Here is a 9,443-nt window from a genome sequence, read left to right as displayed (position 1 = left end):
CCAGGCATGTCAGCCGTTTGCACACACGGCCTGCTAGCCTGGAGCCGGCACCATCGTCGGCAGCAGGAAGCTGCACGCAGACATGGCCGGAGCAAGCCCGGACCCCGCCGGTCGCCATATCATTTGATGCATCCGCTCACCGAGCAGGGGGCTGCTCCAACGCATTCCGGATGACGGCAGCGGGCGCAGGTGCAGGTGCTGGCGCCGGCGCTCCAAATGCCTCTGCCGCCACGCGCGCGGCGGCCGCCTTGAGATCTGCCAGCAGCGCAGGGTCGGCTGGGGCGCCGCCATCGACATCGTCCTCCTCCTCTTCCTCCTCTTCCGATGCCACGGCGGCAGCCTCCTGCTGCTCCTGCAGCTGAGCCTGGGCCTGCGCCTGCGCCTGCGCCTGCGCCGCGCCGCGCGCCCCGGCAAACGGCGAGCGCGGGCGGCGGCGGATGGGCTGCTGCCGCCGCCCCTCCCAGGCGGGGAGCGGCGAGCAGCGGGCGGGTACCTCCTCAGCTCCCTCCTCCTCCTCCTCCCGCCGCCGCTCCTCCCGCCGCTGCTGCACCCCCTCCTCCTCCTCCTCCTGCCGGCGCCTCCTGGCCGGCGCCCGCCTCGTCGCTCGCCGCAGGCTGCTCCGCCTCCTCCCCCTCCTCTTCTCCCACCCGCTGCTCCACCTCGGAGAGCGTGTGGCTGGGCGCCGGCTGCAGCGGCGGCGGCCCGCTCGTCAAGCTGTGCGGCCGCAGCAGAACCGACAACTCCTGGTGATACTCCGACCGCCGGCGCGGCGCCAGCAGCAGCGGCCGCCGCGGCCGGTCGCACGCCGCGGGCCACAGCAGCGGCGCGGCGAGCTGCGGGCGGGGCCCCGCAGCCACCGCAGCAGCAGCAGCCGCAGCCTCCTCCGCCTCTGACCCGCTCAGCTCTCCCACACTCAGTGCCTCGTCGCTGCTGTCTTGTCCCCTCTCCTCCTCCTCGTCCTCCACCACCACCTCCTCCTCTCCCGCCTCCGAGCCGCTGCGCTGCTGCTGCCGCCGAGGGGCGAGCAACCAGAGCTCCAGCTGCTCATCCGGGCTGACCAGGCGAGGGTTGACGCCCTTGGTGGGGCGGCTGCTGCGGCGCAGCGCGGGCGCCTCCCCTCCCGGCGCCGCTGCCGCCGCCTGCTGCTGCTGCTGTTGCGCCGCGGCCTGCTGCTGCCGGAGCTGCTGCTGCGGCGCTGCGACTTGCTGCTGCTGCTGCACGGCAGCCCGGGCAGCCGAAGAGGGGCGCTCCGCCGGGGGCGGCGGCGCTGCGTCGTCCTGCCTGCGGCGGCGCGCCGCGGGGGGCGCCAGCTGCCGCGCCTGCCGCGGCGACGCCGCTTGCCTGCGCAGCCGCTCGGCCGCTGCTGCTGCCTCCACAGCGGCCTGGTGCCGCCACCAGGCCTCGGTAGCTGCTGGGTCCTTGGTGGGCGGCCTGCCACGCAGCTTCTGCAGCTTGTGCCCTGCCAAAGCCCCCGCCGCCGCCGCCTCGGCCCGCGCCGCCAGCTGCGCCACCGCCGGCGACTGCGCGGCCTGCAGCACCGCAGGCCGCCGGTTCCAGCGGCGCTGCTGGCGCCGGGGAGGCTCATCCTCTAGATGCCACTCGCTCACGCTTTGCTCCTCCTCATCATCATCATCCTCATCACTGCCGCTGCTGCTGCTGCGGGAGGGTGGGGCAGCTTCCGCGGCCCAGCCCGGGGCCATGCGGCGGGGAGCTCCCGCCGGCACGGCGCGGTGCGCGGCGCGGGGCGGCGAACGCGCGGCGAACGCGGCCGCCGCCGCCGCCCGCCGCACCTCCTCCTCCGCCGCCGCCTGCTCAAAGTGCTTGCGCCGCTGGATGTCAGCCCAGTCTGCCCTCACCGCCTTCTGAGCCCACCGTCCCGCCACAGAGCTCGCCTTGTACAGCTGCTGCCGCTGGCGGTCCGGCAGCGGCGGCGGCGGCCGCGGCGGCGGCGGCGCCATCGACCCCTGCTGCCGCCGCGGCCCCGCCGCGCCGCCGCCGCCCGCCTGCTGCGCCGCCTGGCTGCCGCTCCCCGGGGCGGCGGGCGCCTGCTGCCGCTGCTGCTGCTGCTGAATCCGCTGCGCTGCTGCGAGCTGGGCGGCGCGGCGCGGCCCCGAGGCATCGTCATCAGACCCCTCGCCGCCACACCGCCCCTCCTCCTCCTCCTCCTCCTCCTCCTCACGCTGCAGCTGGCCGCCGTCCCGCCGCAGAGCCTCCGCCGCCTGCAGCAGCCGCGGGCTGTCCCCCTCTCCCAGCTGCCGTGCAGGCAGCAGGTGGCCGCCAGAGCACAGGGAGCCGCCGCCGCCGCCGTCGGCGCCCCACCGCTGCGCCGCCGGCCCCCGCCGCGCCCCTGCCAGCTTCAACGCTTGCCGTGGGCCCGCGCCCTCCCCCTCCTCCTCCTCCTCTGCAGCCGCAGTGGCAGGCAGCCGCCGGTGCGGCGGCTGCACCACCTCGCCCACAACGTGGCGCAGCAGGTCGTCGCCATGCTGGTGCACAAAGGTGGGCAAAGTCATGTTGGAGAGTCCGGCAAACAGCTGGGAATCGCTGAACTGGGGGGCGGCGCCAAAGACCGCCGACAGGCCGCCGCCGTGGCCGCCCTGCCCCTGCCCCGCGCCCTGCCCCGCCGCCGCGGGACGCATGCCGGCAGCAGCCTCCTCCTCAGGCCCTGCCAGCGCGTGCTGCTGAGCCTGCGCTGCCTCGGCGGCCTCGGCTGCTGCTGCGGCGGCGGCGGCGGCCTCCTGCGCCTGCCGCTGCCTCAGCAGCTCCATCTGCTGCTTGTGCTGCAGCAGCAGCTGCTCCTGCTGGTGGGCCTGCTCCAGCTGCAGCTGCTGCTGCTGCATGAGCTGCAGGTGGCTGGGGCTGCCCACGGGAGAGGCGCAGCCCTGCGGTACCATGCCCAGGTACAGCCCAGGTGGCAGTACCGGCAGCGACAGCTGCGTGGGCGTGGACTGGCCCACGGTGCGCCCGCTGCTGCCGCCCGTGCCGCCCGTGCGGCCCCCGCTGCGGCCGCTGCTGCCGCCGGCGCGCCCGCCGCTGCCGCCGGTGCGACCCCCGCTGCCGCCGACACGACCGCCGGTGCCGCCGGCGCGGCCGCTGCCGCTGCCGGCTGCGGGCCCGCTGCCAGCCGCCGCACCGGCCAGCGGCGGCGCTGCTGCTGCTGCTGCTGCTGCCGCGGCAGGCTGCTGGGGCGCCGCTGCAGTGTTGACCGCCGGCGGCGGTGGTGGGGGAGGCGGTGGTGGAGGCGGGGCCTGCTCCCGCGCCTCCTCCTCCTCCTCCTCCTCCGCTGCTGCCGGGGCTGCTGCCGGGGCCTGCGCCGCCGCTGCGTCCCTCTGCTGCCGCCGTCCCTCCTCCTCCTCCTCTGCTGCCGCCTCCGCCTCCTCCTCCGCCTCCTCCCCCTCTGCCTGCGGCTCCTGCGGCTGCTCCTCCCGCTGCTGCGCTGCCGCCACAGACACTTCAGTCAGTGCCGGGCCCACCGCCAGGTGCGCCGCCATCGGCTGCCCTGCATGCTGCTGCAGGTGTTGGTAGGGCTGCGCGTGCCCCGCCGCCGGCCGCGCCAGCGCCTGCACGGAGCCGTGCCACGGCTGCGGCGGCGGGTAGGCGACGGCGGGCAGGTAGCGTGCGGCCGGCCGCGCCGCCGCCGCCGCCGCCCCCAGGGAGGCCGGGAACTGGCGGGGCGGCAGCGGCTGATAGCTGCCTGCCTCTGGCTGCCGGCCATACACCTCGGGGCTGGCTAGGACGGGGGGCAGGCCCGGCAGGCCCGGCACGCGTGGCGTGCTGCCAGCGGCCGCCGCCGGCTGCGCCTGAGCGGGTGTGACGCCTGGCAGCGGCACCGGCAGCGGCGTGGCCGCGGCCCGCGGCGTGCCGCCCGGTAGCACCGGCACCGGAAGCGGCACCATCTGTGGCCGGACGGGGCTGCAGGGGAGCACAGGGAGGGCGCAGAGCGAGGCGCCAGGTGGGCAACCGGCAGCAGCGGCAGCGGCGGCAGGCGCACGCACCCCGCTCGCGCCAGCTCTCTCGCCCTGCAACCACCGCCGCCGCCAGCCCGCAGGCGCACCCCGGTGCGCAGCACCATGCACCGCGCATGCCGCCATGCAGCGAGGCAGGCCGCACCTGGGAAAAGCCGCCGCGGGGGCGAGCCAGAAGCCCTGCCTGCCGGGGGCGGGGATGGCATAGTATCCGGCAGGCAGCGCAGGGAGGGCGGCGCCCAGCTCGGCGTAGCTGCCGCCCCTGCAGCCAGGCAGGCACGCAGGAAAAGCAGGCACAGCGCAGCGTGTGTGAAGGGCATGGGCGGCAGGCGGGCGCCAGGGGTGGAGGGGTGGCAGCATGCAGGGAGGCAGCGCCGTGCCGGCAGGAGCGGGCGCCGGTACGCCCTCTGTCCCTCCCCATCAGGGAAGGGAAGGAGGAAGAAAGTCTCGTGGCTGCAGGGGAGCGGGCGCAGCAGCTGCTCCGCAGCCTCACCTCATAATCGTGGGCGACGCCACGCCTGCCGCGCCCAGCTGCCCCAGCGCTGGGCTGCAGCCCTGCGCCAGGGTGGCCGGCCCCGCCTGCAGCTGCTGCGCCGCCAGGGGGCTCCCCGCCAGGGCTGCCGCTGCCTGCGGCCGCTGCTGCTGCTGCGGCTGCTGCCGAGGGGAGGGCGGGGGGGCGTGCCGCGCCTGGCCGGGCCGCTCCCCGGCCGCTGCCTCCTCTGCTGCCGGCTCCGCATCCTCGCCCTGCATGCCTGTGATGCTTGACACGCCCGCCCAATGATGGAACAGCATCAGGGGACCGTCGCTGTCAGCCGGGGCTGCCGCCGGCGCCGCTCCCGCCACCGGCTGCTGCTGCTGCTGCGGCGGCGGCGGCGGCGGCTGCTCTGCCGCCTGCTCTCTGCCAGACGGCGGCGGCGCAGCCGGCGCGCCCTGCTCCTGCTGCCGCGCTCGGCACTGCCCAGCGCCGGCGGCGCCGCCCTGGGCCTGGCTGGTGCGCACAGCTGGCGGCCAGACGCCTTGCAGGGAATTGTGGATGGCCTCCTGCAGCTCCTGCATTAGGCTGCTGTGGCCACCCTGCTGCTGTGCCTGCGGCAGCGGCGGCCCCGCTGCGGCCGCCACGGCGCCCCGCTGGCATGCCACGTCACCCACAGACTCTGTGCGGTCGCTGCTGGCGGCGGTGGCTGTGCCCGCAGGCGGCCGCGGCTGCTGCACCGCCGCACCAGGCGCCGCCTCGCCCCGCGGCTGCGGCTGCTGCGCGGTTGCCGCCGCGCCCTGCACGGCAACACACGATGGGCAAGGTACGTCGGGCGGCGCCGCCGGGCTGTGCTGTGGGCAAGGGATGCTGCAGCTGGGCTGCCGCAGGTGCGGCCGGAGACGGGGAGCCTCCTCCGGTGCGGCCTCTGCCCAACCGCCGCCAGCCGCCAGTGGGACACGCCCGGCATGCCTCACCTGCCCGTCCACGCTGCCTCTGACCGCAGCGAGGGCCTGGGGAGCCGTGGCACGCAGGTCGGCGCCAGAGGGCGCTGACGCCGCCCGCGGCGAGGACGCGGCGGGCGGGTTGGCGGCGGCGACGGCAGCGCCTGCCGCTGGGCCGCTGCTGCCCGAACTGGGGCCCGGGCGCCCTCCTCCAGGCTCTGTTTCATGTTGCTGGCTGCGCATGCCGCCTGCAAGCGGGGGAGAGGGGTAGCTGCGGACGACGTTGCCAAAATGGGGACCACCGATCGGCTGGCGGGGCCGCAAGGCATTGTTCGCATCGTGAACAGCAGAGCAACGGGCCTGCGCTGCGCGCCCGGCCGGCGTGCAAGGGCTTCAGGCGGGAGTTGCGCCCCACCGGCAAGCCCTCCAAAAGGCCCGCGTACCCGTGCGGCACTCAGCCAGAGCGCATGTATACGTCCTTTGGAGCTGCTCCGATCGCGCAAGCGACCTGTTCTTGTCAGAACATGGGCTCACCGGGCTCAGCGCCCTCCTCCTTGCTCGCCGCTGCCCTTGCACTGGCAGATGGAACGGAATGCGGTTCGCACGTCGGAGCCGAGAACGGCCTGCTCAGGAGGGGCCCCTCGGCCATGCGCAGGTGGCAGCCACCTGGCCTCGGTTGATGGCACCCAACTCTGGCCGTACTGCGACTTATTTGGGCAGCCGACGCATGCCTGTAAACTCAGAAAGTGCTGGGTAGGAGCGGAAACCGGTGAGAGGGCGCGGCCTGGGACTGTGACGGTGCCGCCCGGCACCGTGCCCACCGCTCCCGCCAGCCCGGGCTCGCTCCTCTCACTGAGAAGTGCACATTCCCTGACTGGTGAGGGATGTGAATGGTGTGTGGTTGTGCATGGCTCCTGCCTTCCCACATTGTTCGTGCCGCCTTGCCCTGGCATGGGCGAGTCACGCCTTAAAGCGACCACCACGGCCACGTCGTGTTCGCAATGGTGTTCCCAACAGTCCAGCCAAAAGTGCCGTGTATGAGATGTTGTAAATATGGACCGATAGAACGTTTTTCAAATTATGTGGGCTCCACAGGGTGGCCAGGAGGAAGGCGGCGGCGGCGACGTGCCTGAACAAAGCGCTCCCGCCGTGCCGCCACCGGGGATGCCCGGCCGGCCATAAGTCCCCCAAAACCTGCCAATCGGCGGTGACGTTACTGTTTCAGGTATTCGGTGGCTGGAGAGAGCTACGCTGGCCAGCGTTTGAGGGTGCCGCTCACCTTGCTCGCGCCGTCTTGCCGCTGGCGAGCGTGCTGGTGGCTGCCAAGCAATAGGTGAGGCTGCCAAACACTGCTCCAGGCTCTTTTCCCGCGGGGCTGCTCGGAGTTCTCCATGTCCTCTGCAGTGCTGCTTCCAGCGCAACCCGGGCTCCCCGCGCTCTGCAATGCTCCGCCTAGTCTGCTCCACGGCTCGCCGCCCAGAGAGCGCTACGGCCTCCGCCGCCCCACCCGCGCCCGCCCACCTCCGCCGCCGCCGCCGCCGCTCCCGCCCCGCAGCCCCTCCCTGCTCAACAGCCGGCTCTGAGCCCGCCCCAGCCATGGATGTGGACGACCAGGAGCTGGCTCGCTTCATGGAGGCCACCCACGCCTCCTTTGACCAGGCCCAGTTCTTTCTAGAGGCCTCTGGCGGCAACTACGAGCGAGCCCTGTCCATGTTTCACGGTGGGTAGGCTGGGCTGCCTGGCTGCTGGGCTGCAGCAGAGCGGCAAAGGCAGTCAACGGAGGAGGAGGAGGGGGAGGGAAAGCAGAAAGAAGAATGGCTTGCTGAGGGCCTGCTGGCAAGCGCGGGGCAGCGTGCCGCACACGATTGTTTCCTGCCGTTGGGGTGCGCTTCAAACCAGCTGGCGGGGCGGGTCAGTGCTGATTCGCCCCTTTGCTTGACCTGCCTGGGCTGCAGAGCAATCGGCGGGCGGCGCGCAGCGGGCGACCCATCCCCCAGACGTGCCGCCCCGGCCGCAGGCGCCCGCCGGCAGCACCGGCGTGCGGCGCCGCGGCGCTGCGCCTCCCGCCGGTGGTGCCGCCGTCGACGCCTACAACCCCGGCGGCGGCGCGCTGCCGCCGCCGCTGCAGCTGCTGAACGCGGTGCTGGGGGCGCCGCTGGTGGTGGTGGGCGGCGGGGTGCGGCTCCTGGTGCGCGCGCTGGGCTTTGGGGCGAGGCTGGGGGGCGCAGTGGCGCGCCGCGTGCTGCCGCGGCGGTTGTCTGCCGCCCTGGGGCGCGCCGGCCGGGCGCTGGCCTCGGCGGGCGCAGAGGTGGCGCCGGCCGCCGCCGCCGCCGAGTTTGTGCGGCAGTTTGCAGGTGGGTGGGCTGCTGCAGCGGCCGGGGCGGTGGGTGGGTGGCGGCCGGCGGCAGCACCGCCCCTCGTGCCCCGCTCGGCAGCAGCTCCTGTCCAGCCGGCTGCGCTGCAACTGGCGCTGCTGAGTCGCCGCCTGCCCCCTGGCGTGCGGCGCTGCGGTGCCTGCGGTACCTGCAGAGCGGTACGGCGATGTACGGCCGCGCTGGCAGGAGTGTGGGTGGGGCGAGGCCGCCAGCCGGGCGCACCAGGAGGGCAAGTTCCTACTGGCCTACCTGCACTCCCCGCTGCACCAGGTGCGTATTCTGTGCGGCGGTACGGGCAGCTTCCCAAGGGGTGCGCGGTTGCGAGGAGGTCCGCCGAGCGGGCAGCAGGCCGGCCCAGCCGGCTGTTGCGCAAGTGTGCGGCGCACAGGCTTGAGGGGGCGGCCAGCTAGGGTGGGGTTCAGGGCTGGTGGCACATCGACCGCCTGGTACTGCCTGGTACTGCTGCAGGACACCGATGCGTACTGCCACGACACCCTCTGCGCCCCCGAGCTGGTCGCCTACGTCAACCAACACTTCCTGTGCTGGGGCGGCGACCTGCGCCGCTCCGACGCCTTCAGGTGCGCACGCCCGCAGCGCCTCAAGCCTTCCAGCGCCTGCGCAGCCGCCGCGCGCCGCATGCGGCCGGCGCTGCACACGGCAAGCCGCCGCTGGCGCCGCGCGCCGCCGGGCGATAGGCGGCGGCTGTTCTGGAGGGTCGCGGCTGGGGCCCGGCCCTTCCTTCTTTGCATTCATAAGCTGAGGCGCTGCGCCGCTGACCTGGCGCCGCCGCCGCCCGCCGCCGCTGCCTCCGCCATGCAGGCTGGCCTCCAGCCTGCGTGTGGCGGGCTACCCTTACGTCGCGCTGCTGGCCTTCTCGGGGCCCAGGTGGGCGCCAGCTCAGCATGGCACGGCATGGCGCAGCATGGCGCAGCATGGCGCAGCACAGCATAATCCCTTGAGTGCATGCGCTGGCGGCGCCCCCCATCGTGCCTTCTCCTGCCACCTGGCACCTGCCGTGCATGCGCTTGCCCGCCCGCCCGCAGGACACGGCTGATCACGTGCGTGGAGGGCCGCATGGCGCCAGCTCAGCTGCAGGAGGTGCTGCAGGCGGGCCTGGCCGACCACGGCGCCCTGCTCTGGCAGGAGCAGGCGGAGCGGCAGCAGCGGGTGAGCGCAGGGGGGGGGTGAGGGCGGCGGCCGCGTGTGCGGCTGTGGGCGAGCTGGGGTGGGCAGGGGCGGGTTTCGGGCGGCGGCGGCGGCGGGGCGCTGCGCGTGCGCCCGTGTGTGGATGTCTGCGGCAGCCCAAGGCCTGCCCTCCTCCCCACCCTCTCGACAGCCCTGCCCACCCCTCTGGCTCTCCCTCCACCCGCCCGGCCCGGCCCACCCCCGCCCTGTCCCGCAGGAAACCGACCGGCAGCTGCGTGAGGAGCAGGACGCGGAGTACCAGCGCAGCCTGGAAGCTGACCAGCAGCGGGAGGCGGCGCGGGCGGCGGCGGCGCGGGAGGCGGAGGCCGCGGAGGCCGCGGCGCGGCAGGCCGCGGAGCGCGCCAGGTGCCGCCGCCGCCGCCGCTGCGGGGATGCGGGCGCTGCTTGTCGGCGGCCGTGGGTTGGGGTTGGGGGCGGGCGTGGTTGGGGAGGAGGGGCGGAGCGCGAGTGGAGAGGGTGGTGTGGGGGCGCCGCGCGCGTGGGG

General features: G+C 74.7%; 2 protein-coding genes across 2 annotated transcripts in view; one reads left to right on the top strand and one right to left on the bottom strand.

The window, feature by feature from the left end:
• Positions 1-136: 136 nt before the first annotated feature.
• On the bottom strand, positions 137-5,621 carry CHLNCDRAFT_144535 (hypothetical protein; the record flags this gene model as incomplete). Its single annotated transcript, XM_005848711.1, has 5 exons — positions 137-568; positions 648-3,909; positions 4,108-4,224; positions 4,456-5,234; positions 5,412-5,621. The coding sequence occupies 5 exons, from the start codon at positions 5,619-5,621 to the stop codon at positions 137-139; spliced, it is 4,800 nt and encodes a 1,599-aa protein (XP_005848773.1).
• A 1,353-nt stretch (positions 5,622-6,974) lies between these two features.
• Positions 6,975-9,443, top strand: part of CHLNCDRAFT_144534 (hypothetical protein) — a gene marked incomplete at both ends in the record, with an annotated part of 3,716 nt that continues 1,247 nt past the window's right edge. The window contains 7 exons of the mRNA XM_005848923.1: positions 6,975-7,098; positions 7,334-7,732; positions 7,908-8,023; positions 8,222-8,331; positions 8,573-8,638; positions 8,797-8,920; positions 9,156-9,304. Coding sequence (XP_005848985.1) covers positions 6,975-7,098; positions 7,334-7,732; positions 7,908-8,023; positions 8,222-8,331; positions 8,573-8,638; positions 8,797-8,920; positions 9,156-9,304 — 1,088 coding nt within the window. The remainder of the gene's footprint in view (positions 7,099-7,333; positions 7,733-7,907; positions 8,024-8,221; positions 8,332-8,572; positions 8,639-8,796; positions 8,921-9,155; positions 9,305-9,443) is intronic.

The sequence above is a fragment of the Chlorella variabilis genome, assembly GCF_000147415.1.
Source record: "Chlorella variabilis unplaced genomic scaffold CHLNCscaffold_7, whole genome shotgun sequence".
NCBI classification, from domain to species: Eukaryota; Viridiplantae; Chlorophyta; class Trebouxiophyceae; order Chlorellales; family Chlorellaceae; genus Chlorella; species Chlorella variabilis.
The sequence above is the reverse complement of the archived record's forward strand: the minus strand, read 5'-3'. Positions and strand labels throughout refer to the sequence as shown.